This window comes from Eptatretus burgeri, chromosome 4, assembly GCF_056783735.1.
Source record: "Eptatretus burgeri isolate ZD-2024b chromosome 4, Ebu_testis_v1, whole genome shotgun sequence".
Classification (NCBI taxonomy): domain Eukaryota; kingdom Metazoa; phylum Chordata; class Myxini; order Myxiniformes; family Myxinidae; genus Eptatretus; species Eptatretus burgeri.
In genome coordinates, this window is record NC_140964.1 from 8,810,027 (window position 1) to 8,831,782 (window position 21,756).

Consider the following 21,756-nt stretch of genomic DNA (forward strand, 5'->3'; position numbering starts at 1 on the left):
GAGTTTACTGATGTCCAAAAATCTACCTCGTCTGTGGAGAGCATAATTTGTTACCTTGAAATTTTTATGAAAATGAGGATAATTATTCGTTTCAGTTTACCCTTTGTAAGCAATCCATGTGACAGAAGCTGGTGATTAATGCTGCAAAAGGTACAATTTGGAATGATTCTGTAGTATATCTTGCATATGTATATCTGACTGACATGTAGTATATCTGATATATATGTATATATCTGACATGTAGTATATCTGACTAACATATCTTGCAAAAACTTCGTTTTGGCAAGATAATTATTAAAAAATCAATTCCCGATTCAGTCAAGTACTCTTTGGGAGAATTTGATCAATGCAAACAACTTCAGCGGTATAGTTTGCTGGAGATATATATATATATATATTTTTTTTTTTAATTCTTTTTTCATCAACCGCTGTCAACGGGAACCCAACGTGTTCACAGGTCGTCTAGTTTGTATTAAAAGTCCTAGAAAACAACGTTTTTGTACTGGAAAACTCCTGGAAATTTAGTCTTCCATTAGTTGCTCAGCTTACGTGAGAGAAAATCAAGTCAGCAGCTGACAAAGAAATGAAAGCAGGTCTGAACATTAACATATCTTTCAGCACTGTTCATAGAAGGCTGATTGCAGCAAAGACACCTCCGAATAAGGTGAAAAGCCTGAGATTTGCAAGGCAACACCAAAGATCAGGCGGCTGAACAATGGAATCGAACACTGTGGTCTGATGAATCAAAGTGTGAACTTTGTGGATCTAAGAAACGCCAGTTGGTATGCCGAAGCCCTGGAGAACATCACAACATGCAATGTTTGCAACCTTCTGTTAAACATGGGGGAGGGGCTCTGTGACTGTCTGAGGTTGTATCTCAGCTGTGGTTGTATCTCAAGAAATTGTTTAATCAGAAGAGAAGAGGATTCGACTGCCTGCAGTTGCAGCTCAGCTTTTGATGGAGGGAAACTTGTTATTGTTTAATCAGAAGAGGATTCGTTTTCCAACAATATAATGATCCAAAACATGCTTTCAATATATTAAAAGAGTAGTTGGAGAACAAGGTTACAGCTGGTGTGCTCCAAGTGTTATAATGACCACCCCAGAGTCCAGACACGAGTCCCATTGAGGCCATATGGAATTACCTGGAAACAGAGAAGAACAAGGGGAACCCAACTAACCTTCAGAACTGTGGAATGTACAAAAGGATAGTTGTCACAATATTCCTGTAAGAGTGTATTAGTTTTCAAGAAGCACGGGTAAAAGACTGATGGCACTCAAGAAGGCAAACGGTGGACAAATAAAATATTGACTGATATGATAAAATGATACTGTTCTTGTTATTTACTGAAGCAGTTTGTTTCATGTGCAATTATTCATCCATCCATTGGGACCATACTCTGTGCGGAGCGTTGGTGTTGCCTAAGCAGTCTCCTTGGCTATTCGGTACAATCCTGGACAGGTTGCCATTTCGACACAGGGACAGGATACCAGCAAGCTGGCACTCATTTTGCCGACCTCGGAAGGATGACAGGCAGAGTCAACCCAACATGGCATTAATTCAACAGCTGAGTGGGATTTCAACTCAGGATCCTGGGATCCCAAGCCCACCACCCTAACCATTAAGCCAACACCAAGCATGTGCATTTATAATATAAAGAACGTTAATTCACAATAATAAACACATATGACTATGATCACGGATAATTTGATGAATTTACCCTAAATATATATTTTTACAGCCACGGATCTGTTTCAGTGACCCGGTTTGAGTCTGGTAGGTCGTGCCAAAAATGACCGCAACCACCAGCTAAGTCCACATTCCCGAGAAAATTCCCGAACCAGTATGCCACATTATAATACTCAATGGGACTACGGAATTAACATGAAGAAGTGCCGATAGACATTCGTGACTGATCTAATTGGGCCAAGCAAACCGTTGATTCCCGAGCGTGGTCTGAGATCGGTTTGAACCGGCTTTCCAAACCTCAACCTGAAAGCACCCTAAACCACCAAACGGCCAGAACAAGCGAAATCTAACCCCGACACCAGGTATATTTATTAACAAATAAATGTTTGCGGGAAGGGTCACATGAAGCAAAAATATGAAACAATCACATGAAAAACAAGAAAAAGAGCAATCAGAGATTGCAGACCCTCACCAGGACTTATTTTGTGTGGTGTTTGTGTATTGGTCTGTTACGTAATTAATAAGAGACATAATTAGAACTGCCACTTTATAACTGCTGGCAGTGATGGCCAGGTACCAAGACGTCCTGCTTTGATGCAACCGCGCTTTTATCAGACACTTGACCCTGACCCATGACGTTTATTATTATTCAATTTAATTCAGAATGGGATTAGAATCAATTCAATTCAAATCAAATGGAAGACCAAATAGGTACAGTTCTGCATTGGAATCATCAGAAGGAACCTGAACAAGCAAAAAGAAAAGATGAAGTGATCATGAGGAACCTGGATAGGATTCACATTTCAGCTGCTGCTCCACCCTTAACCACATCCAGGTACAGCCAAGTGACCCTCGTTCATAAAAAAAATAAAACCCAGATCAAAAAATTGAATAATTCTGGTTACCATACCATGTGTCCGATCACGTTGAAATTTAAAACATATATTCCGCATAACTATTAGATCACAATTGTGAAGTTTCACATCGACTGATTAAGCAGTTCCAGAGAAAACATCACTTAATATTTTTCTTAAATCCAATATGGCTGCCAAACCATGTGACATCAATTATTCCTTATCAACCTTATACATGCATGCTTTGGGGAACATTTACGTGAAGTTTCCCCTCAAACTGTCCAGCCATTCTGGAGAAGAAGATTTTTATATGTTTTAGGATAGATCCAATATGGCTGCCAAACCATGTTACCTATGATGTCATATGTGTGAACCTTTTGTTCCTCATAGATAGGCGGTCAGTCATACGTGTACAGTTTTGCCTCGACCTGTTCAGCGATTTCAGAGAAGGAGAGTTTTGAAGATTAAAAAAAAAATACAGATGTGGAATCACGTGACTGATGACATCATCAAAAAATATTTTGCGGACCCTTTTATTCTTAGATGACCCTCAAAATTTTTCATACTGATCGGATGTAGCGTTCTACATATGCCATTATGACGTCTTAACGAAGGCACCTATGACATCATAAAAAATCACACTCATTCCCCATGAGGAGTACTTGGTATGTGGCAAGTTTCAATTTTTTCCTTGGTGCGGTTTCAGAGATACAGAGGTCCAAAGTTTTTCCATTTTTCCAACATGGCTGCAAAACCACGTGACCTATGACGTCATAATTATCATTAAAACATTCTACATGAGTAGTCGCACCAATGATGAAAATTTCGTCTCAATCCGACAAGCGGTTGCGGAGAAAAACACGAAAGTTCTGTGCAGACAAACAAACAAACAAATGGGCCCAAATGCAATACCCTCTCCTTCGGCGAGAGTAACAAGGAACTTTGACACAGGAGGCCATTTGGCTCATCAAGCCTATGCTGCATCAACACATTCATCTAATTTGAGCACTTGGTCAACAATTTTGGTAGAAATTACAAAAACAAATTCACTGTTTAAAACTCACCCCTTTGATGATCCTGTCATGGTGGTAAATGGGTTAAGGCCCTGTCACACCTTGACGATTTAGCCAGCGTATGCCGACGTATGAAAAATTTGTCTAAAATGCTGGCACACGTCGAATACGTATGGGTAAGTTTTGTATACGTTAAGAGCACGCTGGCATACGTCGTAGTAGGCTGGCATACGTCGTAGTACGCCGAGCTGTTGGACAAATTTTCCATGCTTGAAATTTTTCGACGTATGCCAGCGTATGACTCACACGTTCCGCATACGCTGGCCATAAGTTGTAGGCACGTTACGCGATCGTTGACACATGTCGACACACGTTACTTGTAAGTTACTCATAAGTCGAAACACGTCGAGGTAATGGTTAGCGTCAGTGTTCCAGACCCCCTGTTTTTTTTTTTGTTTTTTTGTTTTCTTCGGTATGACGGTGATGTTGACACTTCGATTTCTAGTGCGGTTATAATATAATTAATAGGCTGCCGCTCAAGGATTTAAATCATAACCACACTAGAAATAAAAGTGTCAACATCACCGTCATACCGAAGAAAAAATAAGAAATAAAAAAAAACAGGGGGTCTGGAACACTGACGCTAACCATTACCTCAACGTGCTTCGACTCATGAGTAACTTACAAGTAACGTGTGTCAACGTTCATGTAATGTGCCTACAACTTATGGCCAGCGTATGCGGAACGTGTGTCATACGCTGGCATACGTCGAAAAATTATCAACATGCTGAAAATTTGTCGACGTACTCGGCGTACTACGACGTATGCCAGCGTGCTTCAGCGTGCTCTTAACGTATACACAACTTACCCATAACGTATTCGACGTGTGCCAGCGTATTCGGCAAATTTTTCATACGTCGGCATACGCTGGCTTAAACGTCAAGGTGTAACAGCGGCTTGACACTTCGATGTCTAGTGCGGTTATGATTTGAATCGTCGAGCCGCAGCCTATTAATAGCCTACGCCACGTGATCGTCGGCAATACGCTGCCGCACGCTATGCATAAGTTAGACTATCGTTGGGCATAGGTTATGAACGCCGACAACACGCTCAGAATTCGTTGATACAAGTTATCTATATGTTATCGAAACTTTCTGTGTACGTTACTAATACGTTATGCATACGTCCAACTCGTTATGAATACTTCCAAAACTGGAAAAAAAAACATCAATAGTTCAGCGTACGCCAGCGTTTTACATACATTTTGATACCTTGCCATACGCTGGCTAAAACGTCAAGGTGTGACAGGGCCTTTAAAAGCGAGGACTTTGAGCTGATCTGCGATTGATGATGCTCACGAGCATATGAAGGATCAGCATTGTGGGTTCAAAGAATAACACTGGGGACAATGAAGAAGTAAATCAGAACAATTTAATTATAAAAAAAAAACTTAAGAAAGATAAATTAATATTTAAAATAATTAACATTGATACGAGATGAAGACTTTTAATTTTAAACGGTGTAAGCCTGGTGTTGGCTTAGCAGTTAGGGTGGCTGGCTTGGGATCTTAGGGTCCCAAGTTCAAGCCCTGTTTTCCACTTAATGAACACCAGGTGAGGTTGATTCAGCCTGTTATCCCTCCAAGGTTGGCAAAATGAGTACCAGTGTACTGGTATAGAGGCACAGCATCAGCAACAAAGCCCCACCACAACAAAATGATAGCTACCCAGCAGCCAAGCTGCCACACATAAGAAGAAAAATAATTATAAATGGTCATTTAAATATGCTTATTTTCATTCAGTGTTCTGCAATAACTCCACAAAAAAAAACAAAGCAACAGGTAAGACATGGACAGAAGAACATTTTTAGTTTGTCTTTTGCCTTGGATAATATTGTAAACTTGTGCTCTTGAATATAAAGATATTTCACAAATCACTTCATCAAATATCTATCCATCCATTGGGACCATAGTCTGTGTCGAGCGTTGGTGCTGCCTAAGCAGTCTCCTTGGCCATTGGGCACAATCCTGGATGGGTTGCCACTCTGACACAGGATACCAGCATGCTGGCACTCATTTTGCCGACCTTGGAAGGATGACAGGCAGAGTCAATCCTACCTGGTATTAATTCAACAGCCAAGTGCGATTTGAACTCAGGATCCTTGGATACCAAACCCACCACCCTAACCATTAAGCCAACACCAGGCATCTCAAATATATCAAGCTTATATTTATTATTTCTGCATGTAGTATGCACCCGAGTAGTTGATTTCATTGTGCGAGCTTGCCCCAACGGTGTTTATACATATGTTAGGTGTTAAAAAGTAAACAGTTTTTCCTCACAGAACATTTTGTAATGGTCTGGATTATTTAGCAGAAAGTGTGGCCACATAGGGCAAGTTTTCCTGGTGAAAGGTTATACATCCTCAATGTATTTTTGAGTGAAATAATTGTTAAAAGCCATAATTTGGTACAATTTGTTATAATTTGGATGGAATGTATGAGATTTTGAGGTTCTGTGTGTTTGCACACCAGGGCTTTAAGAATGATGTGAGTGGCCTGGCAACCAGTTCTAACAAGCGCTATGTGGCAGTGGCGGATGCTGGTCCGGAGAGTATCTTGAAAATCTGGGACAGCCACTCCGGGTGATCATGCAGTCAAAAGCCGATGCTACCATATACAGAGGAGATCAGAGATTTTCTTTCTTGGTGTTTGTTTTTGTATCTTTATAAGTGTTACCATTCGAGATCTATCGGATACTGGAAGAACATCTGGTTTTCTATCAAGAGCATTGGCTGAAACTTAACATGATTCAAGGTTTATGAACTTCTTAAAACCTTCAGAAGGATTTATTTTGTCATTTTACCTCGAAAAAAACTTTTACAACAAGAAAAAGAGCAATCAGGGATTGCAGACCCTCATCAGAACTTTTGTGTGGTGTTTGTGGACTGGTGTGTTGCATAATTAACTAGAAGGGCACTCGCAAGAGATTTGCCATGATTGAAGGCACATGTGAGGTGGTATTCCCATAGCATTTGACTATTTGCCTGGATATCTTTTTTTCTTACAGTTTCCAAATTGGTGCCAATGGTGTTGAATATATTCTTGTATAGTTTTAAAAAGTGCCGATGTGTGACAATGATGGATAAGGCTGTTTTGTTTTCGATGTTATGTTAAACTGACATGATCACAAATGCACACACACAAGCATTCTTTTTCCAGTTTCTCTGTCACAGACTCCATCTATTAACAGCTCTTGGTTACCTGTGAGGTCAGGTCAGGTATGGGAGCATGTGCCAGAACAGCGCGTCGCTGCGTCCACTTTCCGCCGGTACTCCAGGGGCCTCCGTCTGGCCATCCCCCAGGCAGATGCCAGGCCCATCCCCATCTCCTTGAGATGATGGTCAACCTGCTGCAACCATGAGGCACGTGGTCGGCCCACTGGCCTCCTCCACTCATGAGACTCCCTCGCTGAGAGAATCTGGTGAGCAGGATCAGCGTCAGGAAAACGAGCCACATGTCCATACAGCCGCAACTGACACTCATGGACTATGCAGGTAACAAATCTCATCCGAGTCTCTCTCAGCAACCGCTCGTTGGACACAAAATCCGACCAGCGATAGCCAAGGATTCTCCGAAGACACCTGGTAGCAAAGGAATTAAGTCTCCGTCTCAGATCCTTGGTCAGAGTCCAAGTCTCGCACACATAGAGCAAGACTGGAAGTACCAAGGACCTGAAGACTCGGACTTTCGTCCTCCCCACAGGTACCGGCAGCGCCACACCCCATGATCCAGTGAATCCATGACTCCCCAGGCCCGACCCAGACGTCTATTGACCTCTGACTCGCAGCCAGCAGAGACATGAATATCACTGCCAAGGTAAGTGAATCTCTCCACGACCTCAACATCCTCACCACAAACAGACACAGACAGGACAGCAGCATCCAAGATGTCACCGAAAGCCTGGATCTTAGTTTTGACCCAAGAAACCCGTAATCCCAGTGGCTCTGACTCCTCGTTCAGCACCCCGAGGGCCCCCAAAAGGATGTCTAAAGTCTCCGCAAAGATGACTGCATCATCTGCAAAATCAAGGTCCGAGATCTTGATATTCCCAAACGATGCACCGCAACTTGATCTCTCCGACATCCTCCCTAAAATCCAGTCCATACAAGTGCTGAAAAGTGTGGGGGCAAGTACACATCCCTGAGGAACTCCAGTAACAACTGGAAATAAGTCAGAGATGGTACCACCACACTTCACAGCACTCTCAGTACCAGAGTAGAGTTCAGACATCAGATCGATCAGTTTTGGTGGCACCCAACGAAGACCAAGAATCCTCCAGAGGACATCCCGATTCACTGAATCGAACGCTTTACAGAGATCAACATAGGCTGCAAGCAGCCCCTGCCGAAACTCTCGACTGCGTTCGATGAGGACACGAAGGGCAAGGATACGGTCAATCGTTGACTTCTTTGGTGTAAAGCCTGACTGCTCTGGACGCTGGTGCTCAAGCAGATTGTGGTGAACCCTATCAAGAATTATCCGAGCAAAGACCTTGCCCGGCACTGAGAGCAGCGTCACCCCTCGGTAGTTGTTACAGTCTTGGCGATCACCCTTCCCTTTCCAGAGAGGGACAACAAGGCCCCTCTTCCAGTCAGTTGGGATGATGCCTGTGTTCCAGGCAGAGCACAAAACTGCATGCAACGACACGAGTGCAGCATTTCCACCAGTCTTGAGAAGTTCGGCATGGATGCCACAGATCCCTGGAGCTTTGCCCCGTTTCAACTGGTTCACCGCAGCCCATGTTTCCACAAGCGAAGGTGGACCACAGTTGATTCGAGGGTCAGCAACAGGGATTGTAACACCCTTGACATCCAACTCGGCAGCTGGGGGATCAGCCTGGTACAACCGCTCAAAGTTACCGGCCCAGCGGGCCTTCACTTCAGACTCCTCTGTCAAGAGCCTACCACTCTCTGCTCGAACTGCAGTGCTCTGAGGGATGGGCTTGGATGAACGTAATGCGCGAATTCCCCTGTAAGCAGGACGAGAATCGCCTGTCCACAGGTGATGCTCTACCCCCTCACAGATTCCTCGCACGTTGGCCTCCTTGTCCACCCTCAGTGCACGTACAGTTTTACGCCTCAGCTCCCTGAACAGGTCAGCTCTGCCATTCAGCCTGGCCCTGTGACTCTGGTCAATGGTATCCAGTATCCCTTGAGAGACAAAATTCTTCTTTGCCCTGTGGTGAGCTCCAAGACATCCACCGGCAACATCAAGGACGCTGGTCTTGAAGGCGCTCCACAACCAAGCTTGTGGGCGCTGAAACCATGAACCAGCCACCCTAAGTCCAAACTTCTTGCATGTCCTCAATGAGGACATGGTCAATCTCCTTTGCCACACCGCCAGCGTTGGAATACCAAGTCTAGCGATGAGCTTGTGGGCGCTGAAACCATGAACCAGCCACCCTAAGTCCATGACTTCTTGCAAAATCAAGGAACTTTGTGCTATTCTGGTTCATAGTTCCTGACCCATGGGGACCAACACACACCTCATAACCATCCCTATCAGTTCCAGTCGATGCATTGAAATCCCCCAAGACTAGAAGTGTATCTCGTCTGGGGCACTAATCAACCACAGACGCGAGTGTGGCGTAGAATGCATCCTTCACGGTGAGATCACTCGCCTCAGTCGGAGCATAAACAGAGACCAGGGAAATGACACCTTAGGAGTGACGAATCCTTAATCTCATAATACGCTCGTTGACCGGTGTTACCTCAATTATCATTGGGGTCAGCTTATTGGACACAGCTACAGCAACTCCTTGGGTATGGTAACCATCAGAGCGACCAGACCAATAGTAGGTGTAACCACCCACCATTATCTCGCCGTAATCCGGTCTCCGAACCTCTGAGAGAGCTGCAATCCCGATGTCCAAACGCTTGAGCTCAGATGATAACAGAGACAGGTGATCATCCTCTCTTAGGGATAGGACATTCCAGGCACCTACCCGAAGGGACTGCCTCAGGTTAACCCAAGGAGACTGCCGTCTGGTGGACGACACCTCAGCACCACTCCGACACACTCTCCCGCAATCTGACCCAGGGATGTTACCCCGTGGTTTCCCTCCTATCATCAAAGATTGGGGGTCCCGAAGGCTTTGCCCCAATCCCGTCATCCGGTGAGCTGCCCTGCGAAGGGAAGCTGCACAGGAGGTACTCCCACGGAGTGGGTTTTCAGATTTTTTTGCGTTTTTGCGTTTTGCGGAATGAATGGTTTCACGGTGGCCGGAGTGCAAATCCTGCCACCAACCTCCTAATAAGAAGTAACCCAACTGCAGGAGGACGTCTGCAGACACAGTTGGGCACTAGATATGGATGGCCGTTGGCTCACAAGGAGCTCCTCCACCCTTTGACAGGTTTTGTTTTTAATCCTGCTGGGTTTCCATATCCAAACACCCCCCTCACCAGAAAACCTGGTGGGGGAGACGGTTTAGTCGCCGACAACCCGACCATGGAACAGGTTAGTACAGGTTTACATGGTACCTGTAGCAGGTCACAGATCGAACCTGACCTGACAAGGTTACCTGTGAATTGTGAATAAATGCACCGTTTAAACCATTTTGCTAATTGATAGACACACATGTGTAGTTTGTTAATATACCGGCGCATCCACCATTGCTTTATCATCACGCAATGGCTCTTTGTTGTTTCTGTAGCTCCCTCCTACAGTCATTGTCCTTGCAACAGCTGGAGGGGGGGATACTGGCCATGGATATGAGCCCGGATGGCGAGCTTATCGTTACACTCAGCGCAGGTCTATCGCAGGTAGCCTTAATGCGGACATATTCGTTCACCGTTCATTCAAAATTTTGGATTTGATTTAGCCAGTAGGCCTAAAGCTTTGCAGTAGCACAGGAAGTTGTACAAATACCATGGTTATTGATGCTATTCCACCACTCTTGCATCTTTTATGGCGCATGTGTAGAGTGTCTGCATTTGGAATTGGACTGGCAACACACACAAGCCCTTGTGCTCTCTGGACATCGACAAGAACTATGGGAGACAGGTCTGTACTTGAGAACCTCATGGACTTGATGTTTCTTTGCTAGCCTAGAACTATAACCATACCTTTCCACATGTACTTCATGCCGATTCTGTTGCATTGAGTGCATGAAAGTACTTCTTCAAAGGTTAGTCATTTAAGAGAAATGAAATCTTTGTCATAATCTGTCATACTGTTTGTATTGTATCATACTATCATTGTAGGTCTGTTTCTCAGTCTGTGCAGTTTCTGATTCATATAATTTGTGATCATCTTTTTCACTGCATGAAGAAGCCATGGCATTTGTGGAGCATAGATTCAGATTTATTTGCTTAAGCACACCATCCAGACTTGTCTGTGGAGAAGCAGCATAATTGCATGATGTGGAGTACAGCCACTCATAAAGTTCAATTTCCTCAACTCATAACAAGTTCTCTCACACAGACTCATATTGCTTTCAATCCTGATGACACCCACAAAGTGATCAGCAACAGTGAAAAGCAGGTGATCTTCTATGACTGGGTAAGCACAAAACTCTAATCTTGAGAAGCATGTGCTTGTGGAGTTTTTGAAGAAATGTGGCCCCAAAACAAATTAGGACATGGGGATGAGGAGACCAGGTCGAGTGGGTCCAGTTACCAGTAACTCGTCCTTGTTCAGAACATGAGTGAAAGTAGAAGTTTTTGTTATCAAAAACTGCACTTTTTAGAAAATTTCAAGAGTAAACTATTTATGATGTAAAGAACAACGACTGAAGGCTGCATTCAGTCCCTGTACTCACGATTACCAACCCCAGATGGAATCTCTGTCTATTGTAAAGGTAATTTTTATTGATGTGCTATTTGAGTCAACATGGACATGCATTGGACATGCTTGCTATCTTTCACTTGCAGACGGATTTGGGAATCAATATCAGCACACCATTTCTGCAGAAAATGGTAAGAATCGATTACCCATTATCATTACATGATGATAAGGGCACAGTATGTCCCTGAAGTATTAGTTTGGGTGGAGCAAGACTGAGCACATGGCTTGTGTTTTTTTTTTAATACTCGACCCTGCAGGTAATGGGCCGGCCAGTGGGGTTGCTGAGCCAGTCTGCATTTCAGCCAGGCTTTCCACGAGCCATCACGGCCAGCAGTTGTGGGGAGTTGTTGGTTTGGGAATTATCACAGAAGGGGAAAGGGCAAAAGGGGTCGTGGCCACATACCACACACAACGTGAAAATCCTTCGCTTGCAGGAGAAGGCCATAAGCATGCTCAGCGTGACAACGAAGTAAGTGTTTCATAATGATGTATTGTATTTTTGTGGTTGTATAGCATTCTCATAACATTACAGCATGAAAATACACCAGGAATTGGACCTGATCTGCTGCTCTACACCAATACACATGGCCAATCATTCTATCAGGGTTAGTTGTCCTATTAGCTTTACTTTTTTTCAGACAGTAGTGGCTTCATAGCTGTATTTTGCTAAAAAGCAATATTTGCAACACTAATAGTGATGTAACAACTGCCTTTGAAACACCTGGAAAGGATGCAATCAGCCTATTTTTCCCAGCTGCATCAATGTGCATGTAAATACAATTGAATAAGGCAGCAATGAGATTGACCCGGTGCACCAGTTGTAAAACTGTAATGTTAATGCACCAGTTGTAAAAATGTGTGGATTTCAAACTTCTTTTTGCAACCATAATCTCGTACCAAAACTGATGGAAACACTAAGAGGATGATGATGTGATAACACAAGTTACTACTTCTATCACAATACTTTGCAGAGTAATGCGGAAAGGAGATGACTGAAGATACATCCTCAGGATTAAGTGTGCATATTCAAGGAGAGTAATTTGAATGCTACAACAGCGCAGACTATCTGGAAAGTTTATAAAGTATAATTTGGAGAAGAAAAATTATTCTTGGAACTTTTCAGTCTGACTGATTTGTGGTGGTGGTGGAGTCCCATAAGCCCTGTTGCAGAGCATGGGGGGTGCTGATGACAAATCATGAGTGTTTATAAAGCTTGAGTTAATCCTGAATTGGTGACTACTTGTTGCCAGAATCTAGAAATTTTCCACTGAGCAGCTGTGGGAATCGATCCCACACCAGTGAGGGCAATAAATCAAGGATTTACCGTTCCATGTGATGATACAGCATTTTATTGTTGGAGATTTTCATTGTGCCGATGTGTCTCTCGTGCAGGTATATCGTGACAGGAGATGTGCAGGGTCATATCTGTTTTTATGATCACAAACCGTCCCTGCTATACTGGTACTCCTGGCTTGCACTCGGTGCCATCACTTCTCTATCGTTCTCTGCTGCACCAGTTGAGCCTTCACTGGAAATTGAATGCCCACAAGATGCTTCGCTAGAAGGAAAGCCATTCATAGCCAGGTGCTTAATTTATACATGAAGTAACATAAATTTATACATGACATAAATTTTTATATGATATTGTTGCAGGTTGCGCCAGTCCAGGTCACAAGGGGGCTTCTCGGACTGCTTCCCAACCTTTGACCCTGACGTTGACGAGCCGGAGATAACTCCGCTGCATGACGGGTTGCTAAGCAACCACAGATGCTGTCTAAGATGATTAATTTAGGTGGGGTCCTCACGTCCAAATTCCACATTACCTTCCCAGTAAACTCCCCAGATAAGACTTGCACTCTCAACGCCCCACTCCTGTCAATCAGAATGGCTGAGCGATACCATCAGTGGATGTTGGCTAATACTAACCACAACGAAACTGTGGGGCAGAATTCCCATCCACTGTTTACATACTGTCGTGCCCATGCTGATTTGGACTGATGCTGGACAGATAGACTAAAATTAGCTTTTACTCTTTGGACTGTGTTCGAACAATGGTGGCTTTGCACACACAGGAACCACAACAAGCACACGAAGCCCTTAACTCTTTTAAAACCAATGGGTATATTTCCCGAATGAAAGAGTTAAAAAGAACAAGGGGATGGTTGAATCACAAAGGAGTACGACGGCGGGTTGGGGAACGGAATAAGGGGGAACACAGAATCGATAAATAACTAATTATGTACAATACCAATAAAACCTATGGCACCACACCAGATTTATGCACAGAACAGTTTAGGGAACGTGAACCGGATGAGCCTTAGCTGCTGGTGAACAAGCAGGTGATGAGGAGACGAACAGGAGATGACGAAACACATGGCAGGACAACGAACGGGGAAAGGCAGGAATGATGAAGCAGGGCCACTACAAGAGCAGGAACAACGAGGCAGGGCCACTGCAAGAGCAGGAACAACGAGGCAGGGCCACTGCAAGAGAAGGAACAGCAAGGCAGGGCCACTGCAAGAGCAGGAACAACGAGGCAGGGCCACTGCAAGAGCAGGAACAACGAGGCAGGGCCACTGCAAGAGCAGAAACAACGAGGCAGGACCACTGCAAGAGCAGGAACAACGAGGCAGGGCCACTGCAAGAGCAGGAACAACGAGGCAGGGCCACTGCAAGAGCAGGAACAACGAGGCAGGGCCACTGCAAGAGCAGGAACAACGAGGCAGGGCCACTGCAAGAGCAGGAACAACGAGGCAGGGCCACTGCAAGAGAAGGAACAACGAGGCAGGGCCACTGCAAGAGCAGGAACAACGAGGCAGGGCCACTGCAAGAGAAGGAACAACGAGGCAGGGCCACTGCAAGAGCAGGAACAACGAGGCAGGGCCACTGCAAGAGCAGGAACAACGAGGCAGGGCCACTGCAAGAGCAGAAACAACGAGGCAGGGCCACTGCAAGAGCAGGAACAGGAGAAGGCAGGCAGGCAATACGGATAGAGGAACCATTTTCTCTGCAGCACACTATCTCCTTCTCTGTTGGCACAATCCATCATCTCTTTTTCCCCTTGCTTTGTGCCCAATCCTCCTCTACTCTCCTCAGCCATGAGCTATGACTTCTCCGGGTTCCTCTTCATGCCCAACTTCCCACCACTCGCTCTCCTGAGATATGCCCCAAAACTCTGCCCCTTTGGAGGAATCCATAACTCTGCCCCTCGGAAGGTGATGAAAAGCTCCTCGCCTCGCTCTCTGGACAGCGCAGCCCCTCTGCTCGATCTCATCCGGTGGGACATTACAAGGGGTTATATGCACAATTTCCCAAACCTTAATGCCCAATTAATTATGACCATGCACCATCCCCTGTATGGTGCACATTCAAACAAGACAATTCTAATGCTAATGTTTCCCTTCTTAATCGCATCGAGATGGGTTAGCTACTCGTACACGGACCATGCTACTCTATATACTTATATCTGTTCTAAGGCAATGTCTAACCCCCCCTCCCCCACACTTGCCTCCCCCATCTCACAAACATAACAATACTCTGTCAAACCAATGGAGGAAAAGATGATCAAATAGGTTGGAAGCAGTCAATAAAAGATTTGCCAAAACATGTCTTTACAAAGTAAAAACTGTCACAAAGAAAGATCTTACCCCTAACATGTAAGCCCCTTAGTTAGTCATCTTATCACGAATCTACACACACAGGCACCTCAAGCATTCCGTGAGAAGGAGAGAAGAAAGGTTGATAGACAGAGAAGTGAAGTAGGTGGGGGTATAGAGTCAACTCTGGCCTCACCTGTATGTGAGCTGGACAACTCACGTGATGACAAACGGTGTGTGGTGCGGGTGAGTGAGAAGTGCAAGTGAGAGGTATGGTGTATGTGGGTGCATGTAATGCGACTGCTGAAAAGAACTGTTGTTGAATTGGTTGACACTCTGCAAACTCAGGTCGAGTCAATGAGATATGTGCGCTGGAAAGTGCAAAGGTGAAGGATGCGTGTATAAGGCTTGTAGGGAGAGAAGTCAGTTCTAGGGAGAATCACTGTCAACTCTTTTTATGCTCGAGAGTTTGTGGTTGGTTCTACAAGGCACATAGGAGGTGGTGACCATGCCTGGGAGCCCACGTCTCCATGCACCGTTCACCTGATGCTCGGCATCTGTCCCCCTGAGTTCTCAGTACCCGTCCCATTGCGTTCCCCAGGCACAATGCTTGTTATGGTTTATCTCGAAGCTACTCTCGAACCAGCTGACCTCTCGAACCAATTCCACTGGAGCTTTTCTCTCCACTCCTCAAAACTGGGCTGGACTCTCTTCCTCAGAACTCAAATCGACTCTGAGCTGCTCTGCCAAGGAATCTTTGCCAAAGCACTTGCTCCCTCACTTCTGGCACTTTCCACATCTGCATTTCATGATTCAGCCACACCGATTTTCTGGTGCTGTGTGGTCCAGTCATCGTGATAAGATGGGGGCGGGGGGGGGGGGGGAGCTGCTGGTATAACTCTGGCACCGCTGGTGGTGTGGCGATAACAATGCTGGTAGTGCTGGTAGCTTGCTGCTCCTGTACTAAACGTGTTCGATGTATGCTATTGAGGTGTTACTGAATGTACTTGTGTGTTTTGTGGAGTAAATGTGGTACATGGTTGGAATCTGTAAGAGTTGAGAAGTGTTTGAGAATGGAGTTTGAAAATGAGTGTTTGAGAATGACATGAAAATGGGGTATGAGAATAGAGTCTGAGAATAAGTGTTTGAGAATAAGCTTTTTGAATCCCGAGTTGGAGAATGAGGAAGAGAACAATGGGGATAGTTCGAACTACCATTGATCCAAAATGGGGTTGGTGCAAGCTCCAAAAACAAGGACAGTGTGGACCACAAATAACCCACAACGTGCCAAGAACAATTGAGCCCAGAGGACACAGCAATCACTTCACCACAGATACGCCCCATCACACAATCTTCACTGAGGCAGACTCACTCCACCCACATTCCAACCCCGCCTACAACAGTACCACGTGACCAGATCACATCACAAAAGAGAACGAACCCAGATGTACAATACATGCCCAATAACTTGCCAAGTTTGAATGCACATAATTATTTTCACCAGATCACGCAAGGAACAGATGCAGAAGGAGCAGACAATCAATCAAGGATGATTAGCATGAACAACAGGGACAAAAGTAAGAATTTTGTTTTCCACTCCGAACATCACAGTGTGTTGGACCGGAAAAGGATTAACACAAGGCAGAATAAATCAGGCCATACACTCGATTGTTCTTTTAAGAAGTTTGTGCGTCACAAATGTGTATCACGGCTTTGGAGAAGTTTGTGTGTCACGAACGAAACGTCGCCTTGAGACTTGATCGGCTCATGCTCGTTTGTATTAAAATAAGTGCGAGTTTGGTCGAGTTTTTGTCATTGTGGCTTGGCTGTGCATTTTGATATATATATATATATATATATATATATATATATATATATATATATATATATATATATATATATATATATATATATATATATATATATATATATATATATAGTGTTGTCCATTGGGAGCATACTCTGTGGTGAGCGTTGGTGCTGCCTAAGCAGTCTCCTTGGCAATTGGGCACAATCCTGGACGGATCGCCACTCCAACACAGAGGGACAGGAATACTGGACTGTAAATGGTGGAGACTTGTAAATACCTTCTCCCACCTGGAGCAGCGCTACACGATACACATTTACATAGAGAGTTTGCGTCTCCCCCTCCCCCCTCCCCCGTCCCCCAAAGAGCACTGGCAAAGATAAAACATCCCTATGCACTAATTAGTGTCATACTGATCCTATGTAGCAAGTCTGGATGTAATCGGCCCAGAACTGTTGGAGGAGTAGCTCGACAAGCAAACACAAACAAACCCCGGTCCATTAATTATATTAAGGATTCTTAAATCTCACTGTGATATCAAATTGATTTTCACAGGAATATGAATTATTATCTCCCTATATATTGCATACTTATAACTTTCCACAAATGTTTAATGGGAAATAGCACCACAAAAGCTAAAATAACCCAAACTTTTGCCAAGTACTCTATATTGTATAATATATCGGCTGGGAATTAGACAGAAGTACTGCACAATTTTCTCTCATTTTGAGGTATTTTGGGGCCTTTAACATCGATAACCTCAATGCCTACAGGCAGCTGCCTTGTGAATCGCTATCTGATCGAAGTAGAGTGTACTCTGATATACAGCACTCCTTGCAGGCACCATGCTTGTATCCACCCCTCCCTCTGGCCATAAAATACTTTTTAATTTGATATGACCATAGTGGACCAAACTCGATGAATGCAAAGCTTGTAGGTGAGCATGTTACTAACTGAGCTACCTTGCTGTACCCAAACATACAACGTATTTGTGTGTATCGTGCTGTGTGGTAGGGACTTTATGTTGGCCACAAAAAATGCCGTGGTGGCCATGGTGACCCCCAGAAATGGCCAGATGAGGGTGGTTGTACGGGGTGACGAGAGTGCTGTGTCAGTGGTATCCGCACACCCGCTGAGCCCCTTGCTGGCGGTTGGTAGTCATACCGGCAGATTGCACGTATGGGATTTTGAGCATTGGAGATGTGTCAACACGAGAGAATTTAGCCGTTCAGAACAAATCCACTGTCTCACCTATAACTCCAGAGGTTAGTCTTTGCACCCATTATGTGACCTTTTTGTGCAGCACTGTACAATAAAATGATGAATGGTTTATTGTTGATAGTCATGAACATGATGGGTATGACAGAAAACTAATTTTACTTGTCTTATTTCAGTGATTGATTGATTGATTGAATGAAAATTTATCGGACGATGAAGAAGTTCAGTCCTTATTGAAAGATCATGAAAATTGTGCTACGTCTCACCCTACCTTCTCATCTCTAATGTCATCCATTCATTCATTGTTTACTCTCTGACTGTGTGGATTCGGCACTTTAGTCCAGCGGATATGTGTGTTATGAATCTGGAAGCCATTTGCACACAGACAGACAACAGTCCCTAAGCTTAGTTATTTCAATAAGTATGTGTTTATAGTTAGAATCCTTCCTTCTGTCTAATGGGAATTTCGTGTGTGCGCTACGAGTTATTTTATAGTTAAAATTTATATATCAACTACAACAACAACAACAGCGGACCGTCACCTCGCTCCACCGGTCGCCATTGCCCACGTGTTTTTGGCTGAAGGCATGGGCGGAGCCTCCATCGCCTCAGATCTGACTCCGCCCCAGAAAGGTGTGATTTGCCCTGCCTACCGTGGGCCTGTCCAATGAGGAACGGCCAGCGGATCGCACGATGGCCTCGTCCAATCAGGAGGTGAGTGGCGAGGAAAGAAACCACTCCCACCTCAAGAGAGTAGAGGAGTGATCGTGGCGACTTCTTAGCGTCTGGAGTGATCGGCACGTTCTGTCTTGCTGTACACGTCTGCCTCACCTGGTGTGGCCTGATCAAGGAAGCTGTTTCGGGCTTGATCGCCGGTCGCCTCGTCATCTCTCACTCGTCCGCCTTCGTGCTGGCTGGCGTCCGACGCTCTTTCCCTCGTCCCTGGTGCTTGGTGCTACGTTGTGGCGGTGCGTTCTAGTCCCACCACCGACAAGCTCGACCAGACTGCACGAGGCGGACAGGTGCCAATAAAGGCCGTGGCCATTGAGGTCCATTTTCGTGTGTGTGTGTGTGTGTGTGTGTGTGTGTGTGTGTGTGTGTGTGTGTGTGTGTGTGTGTGTGTGTGTGTGTGTGTGTGTGTGTGTGTGTCCGTGGGCCCCGTCTGTAAGTAGAATTGTTAAGTGCCTTGTACATTGTGAATTACATTTTTTATTCGTGATAACTCTGCTCTGTGTCTCCCTCCCGATTAATGTAAAATAAAACCCCTGTTAAATGTAACAGCTCGTTTTCTGTGCTTTTTCTCATTGGCCTAGGAAGGTGCGTATTGAGAAATAGTAAGGCTGTTGGTGCCGTAAGTTGTCATTGGGACTGGCGCGGCTCTGGTAACTCCGCTCGGTTACGCCGAATCCGAGTCGTTACCTGCGACTCGGATCGGACAGAGTCGGCCGAGGGTGTGGTTTCCCCGGTAGCTAGACGGCGTGAGTACTTAGGTAAATTGCAATTAGACAAGTGGACCCTACCTCACGCCGTCTAAATATTGGCGACCACGGTCCGCGAAGGGAACCGTGACCTTTGGAGTTATCCGAGAGTCACGACGTAAATTCCGGGTGTTCGGTGGGAGACGACTCCACTGCTCCACATAGTGGTCATTTATCGCCACCGAACCCTGGCCCACAACAACGTGCATAGGATCGTGCATTTTATGATACAAGTACGAAACTTGGCACACGTATTCCACACATCATCGAGACCAGTTTGAAGATTAGAGGCACTCCAGAATCACCTTATTTCAACCTTGGCAACGATATTTTCAAAATGGCCACCATTAAGACCTCATTCTTCTGAGAATATGTGCAAAGTCACTTAAAACAGTATTTTATTGACTATTTAAGGACAAATCACTACAATTTAAACCCAAGGACTGTGGACATTAATAATAATGACCTATGTTGACCCTTGTGAACGTTGGAGGTCATTTAGAGATCATTTTGAGGTCAAAATGATGAAAAGTGGAAGTCAATATTTAACGATGAATCGTATATTCCATTGCATGCATGCATTAAAACCCAGGATTTTACGTTTGGCAAATTTGTCAGAATTGTATCAACTGCTTTATGTGGCATTTGGTCAGATATAAGTGAGTGGAGACAAAAAGTACGATCAAAATGACCTTAAACTTTGGTTTCAGAGGTCAAATAACATGCATTATAATGCAGTTGTGATTATTATTCGCATGGCTGTTTCATTAAAATAATCATTAATTGTCTCTATAATAATGATGATCCTTTTTTCAGATTATCCTGGTGCTTTTTAACTAACCAATGACACCATGAAGAAATTTTTCAGATTTGTATGAGATTATGACATGGCCAGTTCGGCCAATGAAACGATGGCTACAGACTGGTGTGAGTGTATCTTTTGTCAAGAAGTCACCATTGAGAAACTCACTCGTCCAGCTGACTTCCCAGATAGGTTTGAAGGAGCTGGTTATAAGTCCAATGCTGAAACTTTAACAGATTTCAGTGACCTGAGTTGCTTGCTGACAAAGCTGAAGCTTGGTCACATGGACGATGGTGATGGACTGGAGGAAATTTTCATACTCAGGAAGGTGTAACGTTTCACAAAAGATGCAGTCTTCAATACAATAAATCCGAACTTAAATGTGTGAGCAAACAGAGACAGCGGTGATGATGAGAGCTCTTCTTTTGATTCACAAGGAAAGTTCATGTGCCAGAAATTATCACAGACAAATGGTGCCCTTCAGAAGTGTTTCCTTTGTGATATGACAGCAACTTGTGCCAAACCTCTCCGTGAAGGCTCAATGTTTGACCTTGACACTCGTGTGGGATGGTGTGCTTCAAACCTACAGTATGAGTGTCTTCCAGCAAAGCTCAGTGAAGGAGATCTCAAAGCAACTTAGGCAAAGTACCACATCCAGAATCTGGTGGCACTGTACATTAGAGACAGAGACAGATCAAGAACATCACAAGATTAACATGGCATGAACAATGCCCACAGCACTACATTTGCTGAACTTATTTCTCGTATATCCATCAATGTTCGAGGATGAAGTTGTCACCCCTGTTTTTCAATTATCTGAAGTGAAGAAACTCTATACTGCTCGAGTTGAACAGCTCGAGGAGGATGCCCCCGGAGTTCATTCCACTAGGTTAAAGAACAAAATTCTCAGCCATTTTCCCAACCTGGAAACTCACAGTGAGAATAGAGGCGTACTACTCGTGACAACTGCAAATGTTGGAAAATCTCTCAGAAGAGCATGTCGGTTGGATTATGATGGTGAATCTGTGGTTCTGTCACGTGCTGCGAACATCATATGCAGAGATTTGTCAAAGACTAAACCTTCACCTTTTAATCGCTCTTTCACAGAGGACTGTCAAGAGAAGTCTGTGGCTCATTCACTGCTTACACTCGTCGCTATGCTCTTGTCGGGAACCAACATCAAAAATCAAGCTAATTACTTGTCTCAGGCAAGCTTATCACTGTCACAGTTATAGAGCTTATCACTGTAAGCCAGATTGTTCCAATGAATACAGTATCTTGAAACCATTAGCATATTATAATCTTACGGAGTTTCTCGAAATTGAGTTATGGTCAATTTTTCATGAATTTGATCCCCAAAAGTACCACTGTCAGTCACAGATTAGTTCTCTCTCACAAGAAACTAGCTTGTGTTTATATTCATAATTTATTCCATGGCGTTTGACCACATAT

General features: G+C 44.4%; 1 protein-coding gene across 9 annotated transcripts in view; it reads left to right on the forward strand.

The window, feature by feature from the left end:
- Positions 1-21,756, forward strand: part of CFAP251 (cilia and flagella associated protein 251) — a 115,284-nt gene that overhangs the window by 54,842 nt on the left and 38,686 nt on the right. For 8 of the 9 annotated variants that reach the window (XM_085876822.1, XM_085876821.1, XM_085876820.1 and 5 more), the window contains 8 exons: positions 6,091-6,200; positions 10,271-10,379; positions 10,540-10,620; positions 11,041-11,118; positions 11,490-11,534; positions 11,661-11,872; positions 12,796-12,987; positions 17,821-18,071. In XM_085876822.1, the coding sequence (XP_085732948.1) occupies positions 6,091-6,200; positions 10,271-10,379; positions 10,540-10,620; positions 11,041-11,118; positions 11,490-11,534; positions 11,661-11,872; positions 12,796-12,987; positions 17,821-18,071 (1,078 nt within the window). The remainder of the gene's footprint in view (positions 1-6,090; positions 6,201-10,270; positions 10,380-10,539; positions 10,621-11,040; positions 11,119-11,489; positions 11,535-11,660; positions 11,873-12,795; positions 12,988-17,820; positions 18,072-21,756) is intronic. The other variant, XM_085876828.1, reaches the window with a different exon arrangement.